This window comes from Apteryx rowi, unplaced genomic scaffold, assembly GCF_003343035.1.
Source record: "Apteryx rowi isolate R43461 unplaced genomic scaffold, aptRow1 scaffold_387, whole genome shotgun sequence".
NCBI lineage: Eukaryota > Metazoa > Chordata > Aves > Apterygiformes > Apterygidae > Apteryx > Apteryx rowi.
In genome coordinates, this window is record NW_020450385.1 from 393,138 (window position 1) to 419,858 (window position 26,721).

Below are 26,721 nucleotides of genomic sequence, written 5' to 3' on the forward strand. Positions count from 1 at the left end.
TAATTTAATTATTAACCTTATTTGTGAAGGGAGGGGAAGAAATCAACCCCCCCCCCCAACTTTTGTTCAGTATTTCTTGTGAGTCTGAAGATCTCCAGACTCGGTTGTCCCGCAGGGGGCAATCTCAAGCATAAATTCATATGTGTGTTGTTAATGTTTTATGACAGGGTGGAGAACCTGCAGTCTGTGGCTTTGTTTTGTGCAGGTCGTGGCCGAGCAATTCTTTTTACCATTTTACTTTTGTGATATTTTACTTTTTAATATTTTTAATAATGGCCACGTGCATTGCTGCATCGCCTGCCAAAGGTGTTGGGAAAGCTTTCGGCCGGGGAGAAGTTCCCGCCTCCTGCTTTATGGCCTTAGTGATGTTAAAAATACTCCAGCTCTGCTGCCAGTCGCTTGGACTTTAGTGTTGCCTTCTGAACGCGCGCAGCACATAGCAACACCTGTTTGCTCAAGGTGGGACGGTAGCCAGCCGAGCAGAGCTGCCCTGCCTGCAGGTAGGGCCTGGCCGCCTGCCTGCTGACGGCGGGGGGAGGGAGGGAGGGAGGGAGGAGGGAGGGTCTCCCTTTAACTGCAACACAAGTCAGGCGTTGCAGGCAAAAGCTGCTGTCGGTGGGAGCCGACAGGAAAAAATTCGGTGGCAGAAATCAGGCTGCACTYGCGTGCTGGGCGAAAGGCGCCTCTTGACCTCGGGGGAAGGTTGCATCTGTATCTTCACGGGCTGAGCACCGCCCGGGTTCATTTTGGAGCCGTTTGTGTTCCTGCCTCCTTCCCCTCGGCCCCAGCCGGGAGGTCGGCTGGTCGCCGCTGTGCCCGGGGCCGGCCGGCGGTGCAGGGATCACCAGGGCGGGAGGGAGCGGGATGCCCACCAGCACCGCCRCGTTGCCGTGCCGGGAGCCGCATCCTGCCCTCCGCGGCCCCGGTGCAGGTGCTTCCTCCAGGCGCCCCGCTCCTTCCCAGCGCGGCTCCGGGGCAGGGGCCGCCGCGGCTCCTTGGCTGCCTCCTGCACGCAAGCGCTTTCTTCCCTCAAACGCTGAAAGCCCTTTTGGGGGCGGCTGAGCAGTCTTCAGTGGCCCRGTGTGGGGTGGTGCTGAGAAGATTGACGGCCAGCTTTCACGAGGACCAAAATGGCTCAGGCTCTACTTGAGGTCTACCCTAGTACTAAAAGTCTTGTGTAAACATACCTGTATTGATATCAAGGGGTATGCTGGAATATGCTAGTAAAAGCCCTTGTATATCAATATAATAAGCAATTCTGAGCTAGGTGTATGTTGTTGTTTAAAGTCCCCCAGCATATTTAAAAGCCATAAATATTTTAAGTGTATTTATGACCTTGGGAGAAATGCGCCAGGAGTTCTCAACAGTGCGTATGTTTTTTTGGAAACCCCACCTTGAGTTTCAGTTGGGAAGTGTTGACTTCCATCACTCCTGCCTAAATTAGCTCTGTTCATGCTTGGGCTCTTGCACACTTGTTGCCCAGTACGGTGGTAATGGCTGGTCGGATTTCCACGTTACCTCTAGCAGAAGTTAGGGCTGCAGACAGGCAGTGGGAGTGGACTGAGCTTCTCCTACGGATGCTATCCTCACGTCAATTACTGTGTGACTAGAAACTTGTGAAACTACAGTAACCAAACAAAGGCAACATTTTGAAATGCCTAATGAGGGGCTGGAGTGGGAGGAGAAGGGAACATTGAATCCGTTGGAAAGGAATTTGGAAATGCACGAAACGAAAAAAGAGAAAACGTGTGTGAACGTTACCAGCAGTTTTTAAAACGAACAAGCAGACGATGCATGTTGAGAATGTGAATTTAAATTTGATGTTTTAATTTCACTTATGAATAAGTGAGGGCTAGGTGCTTATGCCCTCGAGGGAAGATTGACACCCTCTGTCTAATGCCATCTTCAGGAACTGACTTGTAGCACACACCCATCCTACCACTGCCATTATATACATTTGTATTACAGTGGCACCCTAGTGCCCTAATCAGAGGCAAAGCATCTTTATTTACACGGTGGCCCTCCCCCTCCGGGGCACAGGGCGGACATCTATTAATCTTGCAGTAATACCCAGCACGCTGATAAATAAGCAAGCAGGCACATATATGAGATGTCCAGTTCCTCGATACCGGCGAGTAACATAAAAGTTAAGTGCAAGGAATGGGCTGTTTAAAGAGCCTTTTCATGAGGGTTTTGTTTGTTCCCAGCGCGCTGGAGCGTGCGTTTTCCTGAGTCTTCCCCTTGCCCGCTGCTAAAAGCTGAGGGAGCGCTGCTGTGCGCGCGCGTCGCTTTTGCAAGCGAGCAGCCCTGAAGATGAGCGAAGAAAAGCGCTCTCCTTTTCATGTGATAGTAATCTCAGACTTTTCCGTTACATGAGGCTCTTAACAAAAGATTGTAATTCCACCGGGCTTCGCTCGGGAAGGTAGCGCCGTGTGCCGCGGCAGGGCGGTGGGCGGGCGCGCCGTGCTCGTGGGCCGGCGAGGGCGGCGCGACCGGCGCCTTGGCCGGGAGCTGCGCCGGGGCGCGGGAGCTGCGCCTTGGCCGGGAGCTGCGCCGGGGCGCGGGAGCTGCGCCTTGGCCGGGAGCTGCGCCTTGGCCGGGAGCTGCGCCGGGGCGCGGGAGCTGCGCCTTGGCCGGGAGCTGCGCCGGGGCGCGGGAGCTGCGCCTTGGCCGGGAGCTGCGCCTTGGCCGGGAGCTGCGCCGGGGCGCGGGAGCTGCGCCTTGGCCGGGAGCTGCGCCTTGGCCGGGAGCTGCGCCGGGGCGCGGGAGCTGCGCCTTGGCCGGGAGCTGCGCCTTGGCCGGGAGCTGCGCCTTGGCCGGGAGCCGCGCCTTGGCCGGGCCCCGCGCGCGCCGCCTGCGCCGCCCCTGCGCCCTTGGCGCGGCCTTTCGTGTCCTCCTCGGTGCGGCGCGGTAATCGGGTGACATCAGCGCGCACCCGAGCGGCGCGGCGCGGCGCGGAGCGGCGGCCGATTATATTACAGACCGGCAGCAAGGTCTGAGGTGTGCGCGGCTCCGGCGAGCCTTGGCAAGGRAGGCAGCGCCTGCCTCCGCGCTGCTTTCGCTGCAGGCTGAGCTGCGGGCTCGCTTCGCTTGCACCGCTGGGTTTCGCCAGAGCGTTTGAAACTCGTGGGTTGCTTGTAGCAGAGCAAAAAAAAAAGGAAAAAACCCAAAACACGGTGCTTTAAGTTTGAATCCGTTGCAGGCAGCTTACCACCAACCCACGTTGCTGGATTTTGAACCGAAGCTGTTATTTACTTAGCGCTCAGCGAGAGCGTTTTCTCTAGGGACTGGAGCCAAACTTCTGAGGAAGCTGGGATTTACCTGGATGCATGGTGGAGAAACCTGTGGTTTCTTTATGCTGCGATTCATCAGACCCCTGTGTTACCTGTAAATGGAATTACAAAAATCAACCAGTATGCCCGGGCCGTTGTCCCCGGGCTACGCGGCTCAGGTGCCCTATAACTATAATCAGTTAGAAGGAAGATTCAAGCAGCTACAAGGTAAGCCCGCGCTGTTTTTCTGAGAGTTGCTACGATATGGTCCTTGTAAACATGTTACCTGGGCTGGTGCTCGTTATCAAGGCATTAACGTTAGAGAGGCCAGAAGTGGTGCTATAGCAAAAAGCTTTGCATGCCTTTAAGAGAAACTGTTTGACTCCTGCCCCTCTGAAGGTGTCTTCAGTGCTACGTGGTGCTGAGATGTGTGCCCAGCCCCTGAGCCTTGCGGCGGTGCAGGTGAATACTAATCTGGACTCAGGGATTTAGAGCAGAAAAAAGGAGAAGGGGGGAGGGAGGAAGAGGTCCTTTCATTTGTTTTATCCTTGAATAAAATACAGTTGTAACTCTGGAAACTAATCAGGGAGTCCTGGCTTTGTTTAGGTGCGGTTTGCAGTATGAGAGCTCTTTCTAACTCCCTGCGTACCTCTTGTAAAGACGGGGAGCCTGACCTCTGCAAGTCCTGAGCACTCGCATCATTTCCCAGCACATCAGTCTGCTCGTGGTGCTAGTGGGTCTGTGAGAAAGCATTCATGCATTTTGTCATTCCCAGTTTTCTTCATTTTGACTTACTCTACTTGTAGGCAGAGAGAAAGGTGTCCTTTAATGTCTTTTCATTTAATTCGCTACTTGTAGGAGAAGGGAAAGCGGGCGTTTCTTTGGGGGAACAGCCACACGCTCTCTAAAGAGCAGGCCTGTGCCGATGCGTGGCGGTAGCCCAGGTCCTTCCCACGCGGTGGAGGAGCAGGAGGAGGAGGAGGAGGAGGAGGAGGACTGTGCCCGTCCTCTCTCTGCCTGAAGCGGGGTGAAACAAGCCCTGCCGCTTCCCTGCGGCAGGCCCGTCCCGGGGATGAATGAACGCCGGCAGCGCAGTTCCAGACCCAGAAAGAACGCGTGACCCAACCCAAACCTCTTCGGTCTGCACATCCATGTGACTCGGTAAATAATCCCAGGGCAGCCGGAGTACGGCGCGGTTCAGCTCTGCTGTGCACGTTTCTTATTTTACTCCGTCTGTGCCACAGGCGTGGTCCTGTGGTTGCTGTCRGCGCGGGAGGAAGAGCCTCGGTTAGCGCAAAGAATGTTTCTATTTGTTGGCTTAAGGAGGGAGGGAAAAAAACCCTTTCATTCATAGGACTTTGTTTATCTTGTAAAGTGGCTCGCAGTAATGGCTGCTTACTGGGTAGAAAAAGATAAAATGACAGCGTCTTAAACACGAGGCGTTGCTCGGGCTGGGCATGGAGGGTCCGGCTCCAGGCGTGCGCACGGGGAATACGTTTGAACCTTTATCTCGGACATCTGTCAGATCCGAGACTGCCCTCCTTGCTTTAAAAACACCGAGGTGAGTTTGTGGCGTGGCGTGGCGGGCTGGGGGAGTGCTGGCTCGCGCCTCTTTCCTCGCTGGTTAAGTTAGCAGCCTCAAGAAGGCAGATTTTATCATTTTCAGGGTCACTGCTTCAGGAATCCATTATCTGTGTGTTTACATCACATTGAAAGAGGAAAGCAGACCACAGTGTTGAAAGCACTGAAASTGAGTTTTCCCTGCAATGGTATGTGCTGTGCTGGCTTAAAATAGGAAAAAAAAAAAAAAAAAGCACTGGTCTCCTTAAATTTGCTGCAATTTCCTCTAAAGAAAGAGATAAATAGTGACTTCTTCTGAACATGCCCGGAGGGACTTTGCAGTAGACTGTCCATAGCAAAAGGCAGTTTATTCACGTTGCAGGGGGCGGTAGGCAGGCTTGAAAAATAGTGCTGACAATGATCTTGTTTAGGGTGGAGCTTAAGTACAGGAAATGTTTTAAATTATGCAGTAGATACTCCATGAAATGCTAAATAACCATACAAAATATTGTGTGCTGTCTAGGGAGTGGCTTAACTCTGCTGACACAGAAGGTGTCTTTCCTTGGATTAATGGCTCTTTGTTTCAAGAATACCTAAAAGCCATTATTTTGTAGCTCTGAAATTTTAAAGTGACTTTTGTCCTGCTAGAAGGCTCTGGTAGAAAACCTTGGGTGCTCTGTGACACCAGAAGGTGCTCAGTGCAGCCAGGCAGACCCAGACCCAGCAAGGATGAGCTATAAATATGTAATATTTTTAAATTACTATTTTATCACCATTTTTTCCTTTTTCACTATAGAAGGTGTACAAGCAGATAAAAGCAGATACATTTCTCATGTTTTTCAGTCTCTGGTAAAAAGCACCTTTGAAGCTTTGCTGCCTTTTTACTTTTGGGTTTTCCTCCTTTATAACTGTGATTTACCCTCCTTGCCACTGGTAGGATGGCTGTCCTCTAGAATAGCACTATTATGGATGCCATACAGAGTAATTTAGCCTCTAGCCACATTCTTCCCATACTKCATTTGCCCCTTATTTTTCACAGCTCCTAAAGTTTCCATGTGAATCCACACCTCTGCACTAGGTTGCAGCAAGGTACTGTTCGGATCTAGGGAAGACTGGAACTTTCCTTCAAAAGAGCACTTAGGAGTACATTAACTAAAATTACACAGAGCAAGTGCTCAGGCCCTGTATCAAGCAGAGACGTGCATTGGCAATGAGCTGAGGATAACTCTGATCTTGCCTTTCCTAAGGTAGAGAAAACGGTGGGTTTGGCACTGGCAGTTTCACATGAGAAGAGGAGCCAGAGGACAACCTAATTCTGCCCCAAAATGCTAGGGACAAAGCAAATCCAGGTCATGAAAACTAGGCACTCTCACATTGCAGGGAGGTTTGTGTTAAAGCCATTGCAGGCTGAAAGGGGAGGACTGGATCATCCCCCGTGCATTTGGGCATATGTGGTCCTCACGCTCACGAGACTGTCGGTGCAGGTGTGACGAGGATGCTTTAGCAAGTTCTCTTTGCTTTAATAAACTTTGTTAGTTCTCGCAACGGTTAGGTCGCCCAGTCCTGGAGTGATAAGCAAGAGATGGTATCGGTGGTTGCTATCATCCTAAATCTAGGTGTGGAGTTTTGGTTCCCACGGCCAGCAGTTCAGTAAACAAGGATCTTGTTGTAGGGCGAAAGGAGCTCACTACAAGTGATGACAGGACCCCAAAACTTGTTTGTTGAACATGAAAACATGCTGCCGTGTAACTTAGGCAGGCTACATCAGTGGAGAAACTTCCTCCTGTGCAGCTGAGGAATTAAATGCAAAGCAAACCCGAGATCAGTTATAATTACAAACCAAGGCTGTCACCTTTGCTGCATTATCACGGCAGGGTCCTATGGATTGGCTTGGCGGGGCTGTAGGAGCCGGCAGGAAGAGGTTAATGCAAGTCAGAGAGGAATTTGGAAGCAGATGCCTGCGGCTGTATCACCTTCCCCAGCGAAGGCAGGCGCGAGAGTGTCAGCGCCGGGGGGAGGCCAGCGCGGGCTGGGAGACGCAGCCATCCGCAGGGCTCTCCCGGCACGTTCCCACCCCCTTAACAGGCAGCGTGGTATTTRTTAACATTTTTGACATTTAGTAGCTCGGTCCCGTAGGGTAATTGGGAAGTTTGGTCTGAGCTCTAAGGGTGTGCCRTAGGTGTGAAACTTTCAGTGACAATTATGGAGTTAAAATCCCTGGGGAGGGGAAAAGCTGGATTTGTGCCACTGGTAAATCCCCAGGGGAGAGCCGGCTTTCAAAGGAGCTGTGTGAGGTACCTTATGGTGTGGTATATTTAGATATTTTTTAGGTTTTTTGTTGTTGTTTTTGGTGTTTTGTTTGTTTGTTTGTTTTTTAGTTTTTGGTGCTGTATTTCAGATTTGAAATTGTTAATCTTTAATGGGAGCCCAAAATGTTTTGGTGACCAGGCTGCCTGGATGGAAGTGCTTTTATTTTATTATTTATTTTATTATTACTTTTGAGCGCTTTTAAAAGTAGTGTGGTTTGAAAAACTTGAGGCCTAACGTAGTGAGCACTGAAATAAGGTTGTAGAAGAGGTGATCTGTCTTTCCTGTTAGAGGTGTTTAAGCTTTACATCAGTCCTAAAGTCAGTTTCATGGGTAGACACAGAAACCATTGCAAGGCAGACTTCACGTATGGGGGCAGAGGCCAGCGTGGGCGACACACTCGCCCTTGGCGGGGGAGGCTCAGAGGAACTGCCAAAGTCACGGCATGGAGTTCGGTGCCTTTCCTTTGGGGTCAGGCCTTCTGTAGTTGCCCTCTTAATATGCAGTGACATCTTGTTTCAGGATAAGTTTAGAGTGCTTTGGAAAGAGGGTTTTTTTTCCTTTTGTTGTTTTTTTCCCCAGCTGAGGAAGAAACATGCATGACATAGAGGTACAAACAAAATGTGGTAGGGTCTGTTTGATCCTCTTGAAATAAATATTTCATTGGAAGATGGAATTTGGCTACATAGTACTAACTGCATGAGAAGACAAAATGCAGTCATATGCCTATCTTAGGTGTTTTGGGCAACAAACCCTACGATGATAGTGGTGCCCTTCGGCAGAGGAGCCCCGGGCATGTGTAATCCTTTCATCTGCACTGACCCGGAGTAGGTTGGTCGGGGCTCCAGTTTGGCAGAAAAAGAGAGACGGGCTGTTTCTATTTTTAAGTGGGCAGTGATAATCAGCTTTGATAATACAATGATCTGTACTCATAGATTTGTTCCCATCCAGGCTGCAGAGCAGCAGGGAAGTTTCCTTGTCATTTTTCTTTTTCTGTTGTGAAGCAAGGCTTCCCCGTAGCTCTTTCTGCAGGAGCATGCTGTCTGATATTCAACGAAAGTATTGACCTGCAGTCTTATTCCCAAATCCCTGTCTATGTCCGGGGATACAGGGAGCACCCACTGACTACCCACAAAAAGTTTGCAAGAGTTGCTGAAGTCCAGGCCTGTGTTAGGGCAGTGAGATCTGCTGCTGCACCTTGGCTCCGCTGAAGTTATGTAGGTGCTCCTTGAAAAGACGCAGTCTCAACAGCGGTCTTCCTTGTTGCAAGATTTACCTTCTAAAGGATTTCACAGTCGCTTGCTAGCAATGACCTGCATAGCTACAGGCGGCAATTACTGAAGGACATCCTACTTTGTCTGCCAAATTGGGCACTGGCAGTTCTTGTCATGGTAATTTCTGCTGGAGGTGAAATGGGGGAAGGTTACATTTCATTCTGGATGAAATGTGTTTGTTTTAGTCCTCTCCTCCTTTCATAGCAATTTAAATTGCAAATAGATTCATATTCCTGTAGCAAATTTTGCTTGGTTTTATGCCCTCTGTAACCCTTCCAGAATCTGCATGTGTCAAGCATAGTTCAGCCTCTTGTTTTCAGTGAGCATATGAACACAGGTTATACAGCTAAATCACTGGAAATCTCCTCAGGTTTACACAGAGGTGTTAGGTGATCTCCAGTGCAGTGTTTTGAATGTGTATTTCTGTGTATTATAGTCGGGCCCTTGTTCTTTCTAGTGTGAAGCATTTCTGCAAACATATCTGAGTACTAGACTCAATTTTATAGCATTTTAGCCTTCTGAAACAACGAAGGTAATTGAATTTTGGTGAAAGTCTTCTCTGTCTGGAAATATTTCGACATGGTGCAGTTGTTGGGAAAAGGTTATAAAAAGCAATCTTGCCAACTAATTGAGTTTGTAATTTAGAGATTTAATTCAGAGGAAATGACTGGCTGGGCATAGTAATAGCATATCCAAGCTCTCCATTAAAATGGACATTTGTAGCAAATCACTTGCTAGGACTTGTATTTGGTTCTTGTTGATGCATGGAATCAAGTGGCCAAATTTAAACTCTTTCCACATCCTCATACCTTCCTTTACTGCTGCATGGGAAGCTGTAGCCCAGAGCCGACGCAGAGAATCGCAATGAGACAAAACTGCTTGGAGACGCCTTATCGTTTCTGCCCTTTCTGGAAGAAAAAGCCTACAGTTACCCTGCAGAGACAGCAGAATGACAGACTCCAGTATTTATACCTAGTCCTACATATTACAGCAAGGGACAGGGATTCTTGGTGTTTTGTGCCATTCCTTCGAATAGGGACCGATGAAGCCCCTACAGTCGGAAGTGAAAGCCTTGCTTCAGTGACCATGCGTGTTGCCTATTAATTATATTTCATGTAAACCAGCTAACTCTCCCTCCATGTTTTTTTGATTTTTGCCTTAGGAGGTGTATAACATACCCATGGAGGAAAGCTTAGTTTTATTTACAAAGGCTAAAATTCAAAAGTACCCAGGAACTTGAAACCTTCAGACCCTTCCCAGTCGTTCTCTCCTAAGCCTGATACTGAAAATGAAATAAATGAGAAATTTTGAGGAAAACTTAAAGTTTACATGAAAGTTTTTCTTTCAGAATGAACAGTGAGAAATGAAGTCTAACATGTTATTACTTTGTATTTTACCTGTTTTAAAACATCTATTCAGGATAGCTTGGCAGTTCCATCTTTACTACTAGATAAATTGTTATCATGAAGTTAGTAATGTGTATTTATTTCACATGTGCCTATGTCGTGGTTCTTTCTGTATATTAACTCATTGAGGACTAAGAAATATCTTGTTCTTAGAGAAATAAAATAGATTTTGATAACCCTGTAGCCCCTGAAGATGTCAGTTTTATCCATGCTTTCTCACCAAATTTTCCAGAATTTTACCTTTCTAGTTATGGGTTTTGGTGCTTGTGAAGATACAGAAAGCAATTTAAAACGACACAGAAGTAGGGTATTTCTGCTAAAATGGTCAGTGTTGATATAGTTGAAAAAATAAACATTTAAATTGGATTTGGCTCCTCACTGGAATAACTGCAAAAATTCAAACCTTTCTGAGCTGTTGCCTCAGGTTTTTTGTAGTCTGTTCTCCTCAGTTTCTATTTAGGTTATGTCTGTAATATTTGTTTTTAGCCGTGTGGATAGGAAACTTAATTTTAAAGCAAACAAAAAACTCGGGCTCTGGAGCACGGTTTTGTTAAAAAGGCAATTCCAGCGCACTTTTTGTGGCTCTGAAATTGTGAAGTAAACAACGTCTCGTAAGCGAATATTTTCACATGTGACGGTAAGATGATCTTTGAATGCCCTGGGGGGTGATTTGTTGCCAGGGTTAGGACAGCAAAATAGTTTGTGTCATGTTCTTCACTGGTGTAAATCCACATAGCTCTGTGCCTCTAGAAACGCACGGGTTTGTGCTGGCACRGCGACTGACCTTTTGTGTTTCTGTACTGGATGCCTTAAATAAGCTAAATTCCAGAGAATCCCAGTGTTCTGCAGGCACGTTAGAACCACATAGGAATACAGAGTCCAGTTCCAAATAGTTTTACTATCCCAAAACCCCATTCAAACTGTGGTTTTTGCCATTAACTTCTGTGGAAAGTGGAGCAATATAAAAAGACAACAGACAGATGAAAGTGGTGATTAAAAAAGCCAAAACAGTGATAAGCTTTCCTTCCTGAAATCTTTCTCAAATCTATTTTGTGATTTCCTTCTTTTCCTTCTCTTCTTTTCATCTTTCTCTTTTCTCTCGGATGCATGCTTTGACTGGCAAACTGCATGAAATGCCACCTAAGCTAAGGAGAAATGTTGAAGAAAAAGAAATTACAGATATGCAGCATTTTGCACAGAAAACCACTTTTCCTGTTTCCTGTACTAAACTACTCTTCTGCCATTACAGCGCAGGACATGGGTTTAATAGGGTGCTCAGTTTTGTGTAAGAAGATGCAGTAACCTTTTCTGGATGCTGATCTGAGGCAACTCACTGAAAGAGTATTTAATTACTAACAGCTCTGAAGGTCTTTTTGTTCCTGTTTCAGCTGAACTGAGAAGTATTAAATATCAGTTATTCAATATCGGGGTATAACATATTTTTTCCCTATGTGAAAATGAATGATCTCCGTATATTTAATAATCAAGTTTGGGAAAATGGTTAAGCAAAATATCAAGTGTTGGCTTCTGTCAACTTAAAAAGCTGTGGTGAGGGAGATGGAATAACATAATAAATAAGAAGGTGTTTCAGAGTTTGCGTTGTTCTTCCCACAAGAAGTCAAATCTGGAATTTCCTTAGGAAATGAATGCCTGGGGCTGGCAGGTAACGGTCCCTTTCCCCGTTTCACTGTCCGACCTAAGTGGCGTAATGACTCCAAAGATTAAGGCTGTTTAATAGGTAGTAGGCAAACGGCTCCCTTCCCACCCCTGGAAAGCCTTAGCCCTTCCAGAGCCCCGGGTCAGAGCAGGAAACCCGTGGGTCCCTGGGCATCAGGGCAAGCTCTGCCGGTCCGGTCAGCACATGGCCCTGAGGGCGACGTTTCGGGGAGGAGCGTCTTGCTCTGGGCTCGGCTTTGAACGTGTCATCTCCCTCACGTGCCGGACGTGGCCAGCACGAACGCCTGGCATACTTTCCCCGTGTGGCCCGGGGTCCTTCCGCGGTGCTCCCGGAGTGATTTGGGAGGGCGGGCGCGGATTGGGAGCCGCCTGCTCCCAAGGATGCCCGTAGCCRCATCTTCCCGCCTCTGCCCGCAGGACATGGCCTGTGATGGGGACCAGGAGGTGGCGGTGGCCGGGGGAGCCTCCTGCCGCTGCCGCACAAAAGGCCTCGTGGAGCTGCTGCTGGAGCGAGGGTGCCCGGGCTGAGAGCGTCCTTTGTTGGGAGAGAGCTGCTTGGCCAAACTAATATTAACCAGCCTCCGTAGAGGCGCTCAATGCCCCACTGTTCCCCTTGGAGAGAAGGCTTCAAGAAAAAGCCCTTTGGTGTCGGAGGGGAACAGTACAGTTAAACAGACATACTTACAGTAATTTGGCAGCGTCTAGAGGCCACGCTCATGGCTTTTGAAAGGTCTTGTGAAAGACCTGGCATTACCGAGCGGCCTTTTAATTCTGAAACGAGATTACTGGAAACTTAGATAATTTCATGTTCAATCAAGTTTGCTTTGTTCATAAAAAATAGGAGCAGGAACTCTTGAGAGCTCAGGCCCAGTTCCTAATACATGACGAGCTCACACCTGACAGACTTAATTTTCTATTTGATGCCTGAAGCAGTAGAATACAGCTTTACAAAAAGCAGTGCCAGATTGCGTATGAAGATCTAGCTTGGGGAGGTGGGGGGAATAAGTCATAAATATAAATTCTTACTTGCAAGTTTTGCATGTGTCCTACATTAGCGAGCAGAAGAAGCATCATTCCAAAGGGTGTTKTACCAGGTTCAAGTTTGTTTTCCCTGAAACTAGAAAGACCACAAGAATCTCAGCTTTGGAAATTGTAAAAATGTCAAGGCGAAATTTCTGAGGATTTTTTTTGGTGGTTTTTCTTTGTTTGTTTGTTTTAGAGAGTCTTCAGGTAGAATTGCAGGAGAATTGCATATCAAAGGGACAGTGTAGAAAGTGTGGTGACAAGTTACAAAAGTTATCTGTGTTACCGCAGCACCCTAATCATGAGCAAGAGATACTCTTATGTCTATGAAGATTTTTTTTTAAAAAAAGCAAAATTTAGCTTTGTAACAAAGAGATTAGGAGTTTTTCTATATATCAGTTACCAAACAAAATAAATCCTTGCTGCACAGATTTTTCTCAGGGAAAAAAAAAGTTGTTTAAGAAAAATACTTAAATTTAACTTTATGGCTTGGCAAACTCTTCAGAAAGTCCATTAATATACAGAGTCCACTTCTCAGATAATTTAAACCAAGGTAGCCCCATTACAGGTAGTGAATCTCCACAACTGTACAGTGCTTAGGGCTTTGCTCATAGGATTTTATCTCCAGCATTCAGGCCTGCTCATTCGTTCTTCTCAAATAACTACTGCTCTTTGGTTTCGGCTTCTCCACAGTGATATAGCATAGGTTGGGTTCAGTCTTGCCCTTCCCCTTATCAAAAAATAAAAGTCCGGTTCTTTGTGTCCATTTTCTCCAGGGAACGTTTGCAGTTCTTGAGACCAATTTGAAAATGCCTTGATTCCAGGAAAAAAGGGAAAGGGAAAACGTGCCCAGTCATTTGTAGTCAGCTAACCATGGCTTTGCTGCAGATAATTATTTATTCTGTGTCTAGGTAAATATCTTTCCAGCTAGGCTTACTCTGTTAGTGCGAGAGCCCTTATTTTCCAGGGTGTGTTTCTCTTGGAGTCTTTCTAGATTGCCTGGCAATCTAAAGGAGGAGACGGCACTGAAATTGCGGATGTGACTGTACTTTGATTGCAATTTAGCATGAGTAATAGTGATCATGAAATGGCAGTGAAGTAAGGCCCTGAACAAGTAGGGGAGGTGTCCAGAAATGTCAGACATTGGTTTCGCGCTGAACTTCTGACCTTTGTGCTATTCTTATTCACTGGGGAGTTAAATAATTTGGGTTAACCCTACCTTTAGATGTGAAGTGTCTCAAGTTCTTTAAATAAAAGTAATTCCTTGGGGCGGCAATGTCTGCAGCCCCAGGGCACGGGCGGCGGGCAGGGAAGGGTTTGCTCCTCTTGCAGGCCGGGCCGTGCCCACGGGCTGGGGCCGGCGGCGCTGCGGGCTCTGCGTTGACCCTTTGACTAAGGGGAGCACGTCTGGTTGGGTCGAGGCTCCCATCTCAAGTCCAGAGGATGCGGGAGGCGTACCGGGGGCTGCTCCGGCCACAGCTGCAGGAACGGCGCCTGCCCTCCCGCGGAGGGTGTCAGGTCCCAGCCCCTGCCCTGCTCGCGGCTCACCTGCTGCCGGGGAGAGGAAGGGGGGCTCTGCTTTTAGCACRAGGAAGCAATGATAAAAAAAATTCCCGTGCGACTGTGGCAAGGTGTCGAGGCAATTCTGTACCTGTTTCCTAGGCAACCTCTTGGCTACTGTCACTTCTACAGGTGGAGCGATAATCCGGCGGTCTCCAGTAGCAGCTTACGCCCTGGCTGCACCTGGGCACGACTGCTTGTAGCTGTTGCCCAAGCTCTTATGGTAGTGCTTCTCGCAGGGGGACATGGAATGTGACACGGAAATGGTGGCATGTTCCTTCYTTCAATCCGTTGCTACTCACGTAGTATTAAACCCTCTCTTCCTGCTCCCTCTCCCGCCCAATAAATAAATAATGATGTCTGATAGGGGGGTTATCAAATCTCCAGGATGTATATCTTTATTTACGGGAATTTGTCTCTAGGCTTTAAAAAGSTGTACCAGGCAGAAACATGGCATGCATGTCATCTTTGATTGAAGGCATTTTGAAATTATTCTCAAAAGGGTCTTGGTAGCAATGTAATTTAAAATAATGCATGGTACTTGACAGTAGGCGTGGAGGAGGGTGCACGAGATGTGTACCAGACCAGACCTATCACTTTTTACTCTTGTGTTTAACATTGGCCTTCTTTCGGTTGCACCTTTTTTTATTGATGGGAGTCTCATCAGACTCAGCGGAATGATGCGATGGCAATTCTGAATATTGGAAAGGAGTCAGTTCCTGAGGGCACGGTTGTTGCATTTTGTCTTATTACATAGAGCTCTGTAAAGCTGTTGTTGTATTGGTAGACGTCAGGTTCTTTGGAAATGGAGTATGGCTCAAGTAAAGGCAGAAAGAGAAGAGGAGGATGTAAATGAAAGATGAAAAGAAAATCATAAAAAAGATTTTTTCCCACATTGGGAAAAAACTTTGCAAAATTTGGCTTGTAGCCAATTTCTCATACAAAAAGTCATGCTTTTGTCAAGATATCAGGGCAAGCACTAGTTACAAATGAAAATTTGCTCTTAACAGGCTAGTTGCACTGTTGTTTGCCGGCACATTGATGGCCAYGGCTAAGGACACTTTTGTGCCACTTGAAAGATGCTCCTGTGTCCTCCCGCCTGGGGCCAGCCRTGTCCCAGCCAGGCCCTCACGGCAGACACTTTTTTCTGAATAATAGCAGCCAGGAGAGCTCTTCTTGCTGGGCTGCGTATGGCAGGGCCAGGACACGACCTGACAGTTCCCGCAACACAAAATAAAACAGCGGTGGGGAAAACACGTTTGCCCTCAGGGTTTCACCTGCATGAGTAAAATGACCAGACAAGACGGTACAGTCTTTGCAGTGCCCGTTGCGGTGGGTTGGCTATGGGCTGGCCTTTACCCCTCCTCCAGTCTCCACGGCCACAGTTGACTCCGACCATATGTTAGCACCATTTTCAGGCTTATGAACTACCTGATGCCAGAATATCTTTTGTTTTGTGTGCTACATAGGTAAACTCTCCCTTCTGGTTTAGCTCCTGTTGCCAAGTTTAAATACGTTTCCCTGGCACCAGTTGCAGGTCACTGTGGACCTTATATTCAAAAGTGAATTCATGGTGCGTTTTTCTTATGCGTAGGCTGCTCGTGTTTTTGAGTCAGGCTTATGTGAGCTCCTGAGTTTGGAGACCTGAAAATCGCTCCGTTGTCTCTGGCTTTATGAACACGCAGATAAGGCGCACAAAGAGACTGCATAAAAACTGCCATTCCAAAAATGTCGTAAGTGCATTTTCAGGTTTTGGAGTTTTTATATCCTGTTGGATTTCAGCAGGTTTCCAGCCACTGTATTGGTTCTGTTATTTCATGAGTGTCCGCGTGCACATATGTCTCCGTGTGTTTTGGTCATAAAGGTGTGTAAGATTATTTTGAGGTATAAGCACAAAAATAGTCTTAGTGAGTTCAGAGAGCCTGTTCACATATTTAAGGCAAATGTGCCATAGTTCTGTGCTGAACCAATACCTCAGTTATTTTTTTAACGGCATTAAAATCGCATTAACAGACACCCAGGAGCATTAATCAGACACTCAGCTTTCAGAAGTTCTTAGGCTCTGTCTGTGCCGTTATTAATCTCCATGTTTTGTAGTATGTAAAATAAAAATATAGCCAGATTTACATTTGGGGAGAAAAAGCCCAGAATATGTGGTCTGCATGCAATATGATTAAGGTGGCATCAGTGAAATGACTTTGGGGGTTTGCGTGCTGCTTGCGTTGATCATACTGAACTCATGTTAAGCTGTGCACTTACTTTTCTTGTTGTGCTGGAGAAAAATTTAAAAAAAGAAGAATGTGAAGGTAAATTATTTGGAGTTCTCACAGATGACTTTACTTGAAGCCACAGCTTTGTACCCATGCAGAGCTTTTCAGTTTGTGTAGTGCATGCATTGCATAATCCAGTACACTTCACAGATCCACTTTTAAGACTAGAAAAACAAGTGAAGTTTCTGGATGAAGATACACATTTAAGATGTTCAAAGTGTAATTTTACTGAACTAATTCCTTCCAATTTGCCTTGTCTTTTAAATGTCAGAGAGATCTGCTGGAGTTTTAAACATAGGGGTTCTTCTGCATCAATTTGTTACTGCTTTGAAAGTTATTACATGGGCAAGAAATACCTTACTGGAAAAGTATCTTTTTTTCCCAGTGTTGCATAACTCCAAAGACTAAAATGAATTTGCCTAATCTTGCCCCATTGTCCCTTGAAAGCAGTTAAGTAAGTGACAGTATGTTGGTATCAAACAGACAAACAGGAGAATCTTGAGGTGAAGAATTAGAATATATTTGCAACTCGTTTGTACCTCAGAAGTTACAGGAAAGTACGTATTGCATGGAAAGACTTAAAGAAAAGCTGTAATATATGGAGTGACTGATCAAAATGTGTTTGTTAAAGTTTGCACTGTAGCTTGATTTTTCTGGAGCTTCTCTCAAGCTATCTAGCAGGTGAAGGCGTCAGTTCTACCGGTCCCCAAAGACAGGACCTCCAGGACTTCAGCTGGAGCTCTGCATGATGGGTTTGCGCATTACAGCCAGAGCAGATTAGGGATTTTTCCTCTAATGCTTCTTATTAGCAGTTTGTTTCAAATCTCATTACATTTCATTCATTTTAAAAACTCTCCTCTCAGAAATAACAGTATGTTATAAATATCGTAGGTTCCTACAGTTATACAGGTAATTTTTGTTGTAATCTACAGTGTTTTTATTGCTATTACTCTCTGCTTTCAATGTGGGGGGCACCTTCGGGGCTTTAGCCTAGACCTCAGGCACGTTGAGCCGCAGCCTGGCTTACCTATGGTGTCACTGCTTTTATTCAGCAACCTGTCAGTGCAGAGTAGTGTGTCTGACTCTGCAACATAGCATGCAGTTAACATTTGTAAATTATTCTGTGGCCATGGAAACTGGGTGAACCAAACACATTGTGCAGCAAGGCTATGAAATCAGCCTGTTAAACTGGAACTGTTATTAATCCCTGATCAACACAGTGGTTGTCTAAATACATGTTCTTCCATTTAAAATATTTCTGTGATAATGAAAATTATAATTTAACAGCAACTAATTATAATGATAACATCTCTTAGCACACAGATTTAATATTTTGAAAGGATTAAATGCATTCATCATAGATTTTTTTTTCTATTCATGCTTTTCTTTCATTAAATTAGATTTAAACATGAAACCAACAAAGGTTTGGCATTTCTTTCATCTATTTTTCTTTCTGATTACAATGAGTTTTTAAAGAAGCACAGTCAAGACATACCACCAATTTGACTTTTTACTCCGTATAATGTCTCAACTTGTACCTCAGATGAAGGAAGAGACTTTACAGCTCTCTGAAATCCCTCAGTGACATTCCATGGGAATATTAGCAGTTCAGTTTTCTGGCCAGTTTTTGTTTAAGTTTGCTGAAATTCATAGAATCATAGAATAATTTAGCTTGGAAGGGACATCAGTAGTTTATTTGGTCCAACACCCCTGCTCAAAGCAGGGTCAGCTTCAGCATTAGATCACGTTGCGTAGGGCCTTGTCTTGTCAGGTTTTGAATATCCCCAAGAGAGAGATCCCACAGCCTCTCTGGGCCTGGTTCCAGTGTCTGAAACCCCCATGTGATGAAAACATTTTTCCTGATATTGCATCAGAATTTCGCTTGCTGTGACTTGGGTGTGTCACCCTGTGTCCTTTCACCGTGCCCCTCCAAGAAGAGCCTGGCTCTGTCCATTAGGTGGTTGCTGACAGCAGTAAAATCTCCACTTCGCTGCCTTTTCTCCAGGCTGAGCAAACCCAGTTCTCCCCTCGCACACCTTGTGCTCCAGCCTCCGACCATCCTGGTGGCCTCCACTGGACTCGCTCCAGTATGTCCATGTCTCTTGTACTGAGGAGCCCGGCCCTGGAYCCAGCACTCCAGATGTCTCACCAGTGCTGAGGGAGGGGAAGGGTTCACCTCCCTCTACCTCCTGCTGCCCTCTTGCTAATACAGCCAAGTGCGAGGTTTAATGCCCTTGCTGCRAGGGCATGTTGCCCATGGTCAACTTGGTGTCCTCCAGGACCCCCAGGTCCTTCTCTGCAGAGCTTCTCCCCAGCTGGTCAGCCCCAGCCAGCGTTGGTGCGTGGGTTATTCAGTCTCTGAAGCAGGACTTGTGTTTGCCTTTGCTGAACTTCCTCCATCTGCATCTCTCCAGCCTGTCGAGGTCCCTCTGATCAGCAGTCCTGCCCCTCCAGGGTCATCAGCCACTCCCCCAAATTTGATGTCATCTGCAAGCTTACTCTGTGTGTGTGCGCCACCCTGTTGTCCTTGTCATTAATGAAGATGTTAAGCAGTATTAGCCCCATAATCAACCCCTGGGGTACACCACTAGAAATCAGCCATCAGCTGGGCTTTGAACCACTGACCACAACCCTTCTAGCCTGGCTGTCCAGCTTGTTTTGCCTCCACCTTGTAGTCTACCCATGCAGTTCATATCTCATCAGTGGGAATGACAGGAAACTGGGTGAAAGTATCAAAAGTCTTGCTAAAGTCATGCTGATGCTCTACAGATGATGAGTTTCAGCATCCATTTCCCTGTCTTTATGGTGAACACTGAGTCCTGATGCCCATCCCTTAATGACTCATCTCTGTTTAACAGTTATAATTTTGTATTTCAAAACACCTAGATAAGGAGGATCCCAGTTTGGTCACATAGTTGTATTGCAGAAATAGCAGATTGCTTGTAGTCATGGGTGTGAATGCTGAGCTCATGATCAGAACAGGCATTATCTGCAACTGAGGAAAAGAGGAGGAGGACTGAAAGAAAAAGAGAATAACAGAAACGAAATCATCATCAAAAAAAAATCCTTACCCTTGTTTTTCCTCTTCTAAAAAATCAGGAATCCACTATAAAAACTCTTTCATTCTGCTGGTTTTGCTGAACACAGGAAGTAATAAGATGAACTTTAATACAGCGAAGTACCTAACAAGTTCTCTGCATAAGTACCAAGCCTTGCTCTCAGCCTTGGTAATATTGCTGATCAGATAGTGGGTTGGGCAAGTATGAAAAATAATGCCACCCTCTTACCCCCTACCTCCAAAACAAACAAACAAAAAAACCTTGGCACTTCCCTGCATTATGTTGATAATGTTTTTTAAAGGAAAGAGCAAAGACCCCACAAGACTGCGCATACTTCAGATACTACCGTGACCTCAGTCTGTGCGTTGTTCTTGTGTGGGAATTTCACAGTCAGTGTCTTGGGACAGGCTGATGCTTTTTCCATGCTCCTTTTAATGAAGTGATTTCTCTGTTACCCAAAGGAAAGAATGGTAACCAGTGATGTAAAACACTAGGGATCAAATCAGCCATAAGGAATTTTTGTCCTTTTATTTTAAATATGAACAACACTAAGGTATTTTTCATGCTGTTTTTAAAAGGAGGTCTGTCTGAACTGTATGTTGGACACTCATTAGACCATAAAGTTATTTCTTCATTCAACTGTTCCCTGGCTATTTTGCTGTAAAAACATTTTTGTAATGTCTTTCTCCAARTACAATAGCTCAGGCAGTGGTCCTCTTGAACTTTTATTCTCATAGTGGACTTCAAGTACGTGGGCAGTTAGTTATATTTAAATCAGGGCAGCTGATGGTGTTTAAAGCTGAAGATGGGTATAGGTGTTTCTAAGAGCAGCACCCAGAATGTTAAACCATCTTAACTATCCATTAGAAAAGCTGTTTTTTATAGCTGCCTTGCAATTTATTCCAGAAAACAAGTCAGCTGGTATCGTACAGTACAGTGAAAAAAGGTGAATGGTTAATGTTTATGAAATGGGCTATATAACATGGTCTTTTCAATAGCCAGGAGTTGATCATGACACAGGAGATATTTACCCAATTTTATCTTCCAGCATTCCTGAAGTTAAACATGCAATTCATGTAGTTTACACCAATGTAGGGAAAGCTGAGCATATATTCTTCCCTCTGAGTCTGCTTACATATGTCAGTCTCATCTTCTGAATTAAAAAAAGAAATAGGCTGCGTTCTTCTGTCTAGTCTGTTAACCCCAGGTGACATTTATTGCCGTGGGAGACTGTACAGCAGCCTTTTGCAGATGGACATACTCATTCGTCTACGTGAATCTGAAGCTGGCTTTCAGAAGGTTTATTTTTATATTGCTGACACCAGAATGCCATAAACTCTGTGTAAAAATAAAGACAATGAGAGGACCTGCCCTTCCCCAGTCTGTAACGCCTGGCCGGCTCCCGGACATTGTTCCGTGCATCGTTTTATTGTTTGAGTGCGGTTTAGTGACATCAAAGAGAAAGCAGCAGAATAGTTTTTTCCAGACGCTGCATTATTTAGCTTTCCCTCTTTTCTTTTCAGCGCATTTTCAGCAGTGAAAGTAGTCATGTGATGTAACATTTAATAGAGATGGGGAGATATTTAATAGGGTTTAAAAGCTGGCGGGTGCTGCCTGGTAAATGGAAATGGGTTGCAGAACGCGCAGCCTGGCTGTTGAACAGTAGTCCCTGGGTAGCAGAGTCGGGAAAGCAGCAAGGATTTTGCTCCTGATGAAAACCACCAGCTAAACACTGCATGAACAACATCACCTCTTCGCTTTGTCATCTTTCATGTTCACGTTCACATTCAAGCTCTTGTCAAGTTCATGCTCAAGCCGGTAGGACCCCCAGCGTAATCTCACCATTTTTGGTGGGGAAGTTGCACCAAATATTACTTTGTAGCATAAAATATCCATAACAAACACATGATRCTTGTATCAAAAACATCAGCTTGAGCCATTTCTCCATGTTAAACTTGAAAGATTAACATAAAAGTGAAGGATATACTTTTATTTTTAAAGTTCATCTGGTTGTTACCAAGTGTTGTACCATTGCGTAATTATATTCTCTGTATAAAATCCTCTAGTTTGACTTCCCCTGCAGGTTTTATTCTAGGTTGTTGCTTGCCTGCACACGTGTGTGTCATTATGGACTTCGGCTTACTGCATTTCTCCTTTCTTTCCATTTTTATCAACTCCTGTGTTCAGTCCTGAGCCATTATCTACAGCAGCATCCACTGTTCAGTTCTATTGCCTCGCTATTAAAGGGAAAATATTCAGTCATAGGACACCTGACTGTTAAGACAAACTCATTTTATTTCCTTTTTTTTTTTTAAGAACATCTAGCAATCCTCCTCCTCACTGGATGATCCCTCTTTCTGCCCTAATTTTCTTTCCTGTTGGTTGATTCCAATATATTTTAATTTAGATTTTGTGAATGTACATACATGCTTGACTGCATATGCTTATACATGTTCTGCCTAGGCTTCTTACCGCTGCATTTACTACTACAAGATGTGTAGTAGCTGTGCAGAAAGGCCATCATTTTGTGAGCCTTTCTCTGCGCAGATGTTTCTCCCCTCAGCTGTGCTGGTGCAGATGTTTGTGGGCCAGACTAAACCTGTCACACGTGCGCAAAACCCAGCCTCAGCCTCCCCCCGGCAGAGGTCCCAGGCCAGGGCCGTGGCTCGCCCCCAGCCTTCATCCAAGTATGTTTCCTTCTGTTTGGGCAGGGAATTTAAGGCTGGGAACAACCAGCATTGCTCTTTTCCCATAACCCTGCTGGAAGGGTGGCGAATGAATGAGCTGTCACTGCGTCCTGCCTGCTACCCGCGATGTGGTTGGGTACGTCAAGGGGACTATATACCAGCCTGTGCGCCAGGGCAGGGTGAGGGCCTGGGGATGTCTCTCCAGTGGATGTATTTTGTACAAGCCTGTACTCAAGGCTGCCTAAAGAGCAGAGGTTAGTCCCATATTGGAATTATTTCATGTACGGTTAAGGGTCCCCAGGAGAGAGCGGCACTCCCAATCTAGCCTTGATGCTGCGTTAAAGGAGGTTACAGAGGAGCTGCTGACCACTTTTGGCTGCAGGACAGCCGTATGGCCATTGCAGAAATGCGCTGTTTGTCTGGCTGGAGACTCGTTCGCCAGGTGGGGGTGGCAGGGCTGGGACGTTTGCTGCGCCAGGGCCCCCAGGGCTGGGGAGCAGAGCTGGGCCGGCGGGCGCAGAGCTTCGCCAGCCCCCGGTGCCCCGCGCTGCAGCCAGCGCACGGTGAGGGCTGTTGTGCTGAATGCATTCCTGTCCTTTCCTGATAAAAGACTGACCAAAATAGTCTGGCCCAGCTGGCTGATTGGCCATTTTCACAGGCRTCTTTCTCAATAGAAAAGCCTTCAAGCCTGGCTGGAATTTGTCCAGCTGTGAATATTAGTCACTGCTTAGCTCCATCTCCTCGCATCTATGAGCAAACGTACAGTGGTATCCTGCCTCCTGAATCCAGCAGTGATGTGAATGTTGTCCTGTGAAAAAAAGCTCTGTTTCCCTCTTTGCACTGTTGACCGAGGTTGTGATCGGAGGGATTCTGGGGAGCTGTGGATATTGAGTATCTTCAGCAAAAGCGGTGTACCTGGAGCAACGCTTGTCTGGTCTCCAAGTCGGGTATTTAGCAACGTTTCACGTAGGGTGCACACCGTCTGCGTGTGCCGCTATAGTGGATATTAATAATTTTAAGCCAGAGAAATTCTAGCTTGGAGAGTAAAAAAGGCTTAAACCTGCAGGAGATGCATCTTTTGGAGCTAGGCGTGAAAATTCATCCTTAATTTGCCTTGCTTGACGCATTACATGGATCCACAATGTTGGTAAGCTGTAGAGCGAACGGCCTGTCCCCCCAGCCGGCCAGCGGGTTTGCGATGTACACCACCAGCCACCTCCGAGCACAAGCGCTGGCCGGGCAGCTGCACGCACAATGCAGTGGCAGCGCTCAGCACCCTGCACTTAGTCCTAGGCCCTTGGTGTTCATGTCAAGTTTCCATTAATGCTCTGCACTTCTGCATTTTCTTCAGGAGCGTTTCAGCTCCTTTCCGAGCTCTGCCTTTGCAGTTTATCCGATTGGGTGCGGAGAGTTTTTCAGCCCAAGTGCTTTTACATGCTGAAAGTCCTGTTACCTGCGCTGGGCTGGCAGCAGCATGTGCCAAACATATTTGCGATTCAGTTTTAAATGGATTCAAGGTCCATTTGTTGAAAATGTGATTTGACCGGTATGGAAGGGAGCAGACCGTCGTCAAGCTGTTTTTAGAAAAATGAGGCCTTTGCCACAAGAGCAGTGCAAAAGGATGGAGGCTGATAACGCTTTCTGGCACGTGGGAGCTTCAAAGGGGCCATGGGGATTTTGGAGCCATGCATCTTCCAGGGCATTCGCTAAGGCAAATTCTCCATTGTTCTGGCCCAGCTGGCAGAGCTGCCCGTGTGTAACGGAGAGGAGAAGGTGGTGTGTGTGAGCCCCTTCCTGCAACCCTGCACAGGGGATTCAGCCTCTGACAACTCCGACTTCCGTCTTTCGGAAAGTTGTCTACGTTTTGTCTGTTTTTTTTCCCCCCATCAAATCGGTAGAGGGGAAAAATGACTCCCCTCAGCTGGTGAAGGGGCTCGATGACTGCCTGTGAGCTCTTCCAGCCCTGTTTTATGTGAGTTGCAGTGAACAAACTGCTGCTTATTTACTAAACTCGTAAACAAAGTCAGTCCTTGATTTATCACAGTCGCAGAGCTGGAGTTCGCAAGCCCCCGTGTGCTGGTGGTATTGTCATGGGGGTTTCCGCGTAAAGGAAATTTCCTTCCTAATGTTGCTTTGAGATAAGTTGGATTCTCTGTTATCAATACGGCTGGGAGAGCTGCTTCCGTTTCCCTGCTGCGCATGTTTTGCATGTTGTGCGTTTCTCTTTACCCTCGGGAAACAAGTGTTTGCACAAGCTGCAGGACACTTGGGGCTCCACCCATATCCTCTGCTTTTGGTTAATCTTCGAAACCTGAAAATGTGATTTTGAAGCTCTGAAGGACATCTGTCAAAACGATCACATGAGATTCATAAATAGCRCTTCAGGGCCCATCTCCAGTGTTAAGTCTATGATATCATCCTTATGGACGTGCTCGGCCCTTAGTGTAGAGCTTTTTGCATAGCAGTACCCCTGAAAAGTATAATAGCGATGTTCTGTGCTTAGCTGAATTTTCCAAGCTGTGAGTACCAGTTTTCTATATCTGTTTCTTTCTCTCTCTATCGAGCCCAGACTAAAATTCATTGCTTTTAATTCTATGCATGTTTTAACCTGAAACACCAGAGCAGAAAAATACGGTTTATCAGTTTGAAGGGGTTGGTAAAAGGGTTGCAAAAACCTGCAGTCGTTGCAAAATACCACGTAGAAATCATCAGGAGAGGTTTTAGCATGACCGGCCCCAGCCACGCAGCTTTCGAAACACGCTTCGGCCTGGTTTTCCCTTATGATAGCATGCAGCGCTGCAGGAGTTACGTGGCAACGGCGGCAGGAATGGCTTTGCCCTCTCTGCTGGGGTGTTCCTGCTGCTGGTGGCGCCAGCAGGGCATCGGGGAGGTGAGCTGGGCCTGCGCCAAGCGAGTTGCAACGCGGGCGCGGAGGGCAGGCTCGGCACGCGGGAGCCGGGGGGCAGCGCCGACGCCGCGGCGGCTGCGGCCTCTGCAGCGGTGTCTCGCTGTTTCAGCTGGCAGCGGGGGAGGGAGGATGGGTGGGGGCCAGGGCAGAGGGCGACGGCGAGCGGGGAGGCGAAGAGCCCGAGAAACCAGCCGAGCCCCTGAACCGCRCGCTGTAAACAGGAAACCAGAGGACCGCAGCGCGCGGTGCGGAGGAAACGGGAAGGTAGAAAGGGGAGAGGCGGCAACCGTCTTTGAACCAGACTAAAAAACCCGTGTACAATGGGACGGGGCGGTAAGCCGCCGAAGCGCGGCGGGCCTCYGGGGGGGAGCAGCGCCCCATCCCGTCCCGCACCCATCGCTTGGTGAGCTTAAGGATGCTGCGGCAGCGCGGAAGATGTCACTTTGCGGGGAGCTTTTTCCCCGCATCCCCACTGCCGAAGCGGGAGACGCTCTTTCGCGTCCGCTTTGGGGCCCGCCGATGGGCTGGGGAGCCTTTTTGGGGGGAGCCGCAGGGGGGCTGCGCCCGCTGGCGGGAGGCATCCCCGAGGGGCTGCCGATGCCTCCCGCCTCTCGCCAGGGGCTCGCTGGCTCCCGGGGACGGTCCCAAGCCAGTGCCATTCACACAATGGCACCAAAGGCGTCACAGCCTGGCTTGGCGGCACCACCGTATTTCCTGTGTCTTGTCCTTAGTCTGTTCGCAACGGGGCGCTGACCCTGCATCTCCTCTTACTAAAAGCCCACGGTACCCAGTGCTGTTCTTTCCCCCCTGTTGCTTCTTAGCACGGTCCCAAACTGAGCTGGAGGGGTGTTGATAATTGTAGCTTTTGACCAAAGATTTTGACTAGGACATTTTCCTAATGATGTTTCACATCTTTCTTGTGTGTATGATATTTTCAGTATCCAACCTTATTTCGGGACCCTGTCCATCCTTGTGTCTCTTCAGGATGAACGTAGCCACAGGGGTCTCAACGTTGTGCTGCTGTACAGAGACTGCAGTAAAATAAACAGGCTTGCAGTGCTGTTTTGGGGCCTGCTTAAGCCAGTGAATCTGGTCAAGGGAGGCGTGGTAACTTCTGCTGGAATTTTGTTTGAAAAACAGGTTTTTGCAAGGCTTTTATTTCGTGACTCATTCATTTTAAAAAATATTTCTACTAAAAGCATGGATTAGTAGACAAGCAGTTATGCAGATACAGCATTCCCAGGAACTTGCTATAAATAGTTCTTAAAAATATACTTAAGGTTAACAGAGACTATATTTAAATCATAGGTTACTATTCCCTCTAGTCAGATGCGTTGGGTTTTTTCCCCCTTTGATCCAAGATTGAACAAACTACGTCGTCACGCTGCTGGCGTGAATTGCGACTTGGTTAGGAGACGCTGCAGTTTTTGCCTGCCAAGGCAATATTTATTTTTATAGCGGAGGGGGCGAGGTTTGGGCTCTCTGCTGAGCGGGCTGTTCTCCTGTCCCCGTGCTCGTCAGCAGCCCCACGGCCGTGACGTGCTGCGGCGGTGAGAGGAGCGTGGTGCGCGGCCGCCGGCACGGGCCCTTTGGCGGGCAGCAGGAGGCCGCGAGGGCGAGCGCGGCGGTGGCGGCGGCTCAGAAAGCACGGTCGGTCGCTCAGGGCACTGCAGAGCGGCCACAGCTATTGCTGCCTTCCTGTTTTCTTCCTGCATGGG

At 47.1% G+C, this 26,721-nt stretch overlaps 1 protein-coding gene across 2 annotated transcripts in view; it reads left to right on the plus strand.

The window, feature by feature from the left end:
* SPTBN1 (spectrin beta, non-erythrocytic 1) overlaps positions 1 to 26,721 on the plus strand; it is a 103,437-nt gene that overhangs the window by 15,891 nt on the left and 60,825 nt on the right. Inside the window, exon 1 of one of the 2 annotated variants that reach the window (XM_026074387.1) lies at positions 2,940 to 3,500. The exons of the other annotated variant lie outside the window; for it this stretch is intronic. Within the exon in view, the coding sequence (XP_025930172.1) occupies positions 3,392 to 3,500 (109 nt within the window). The 5' untranslated portion in view covers positions 2,940 to 3,391. Of the gene's footprint in view, positions 1 to 2,939; positions 3,501 to 26,721 lie in introns of those variants that run through there. 2 annotated transcript variants of the gene reach the window in all.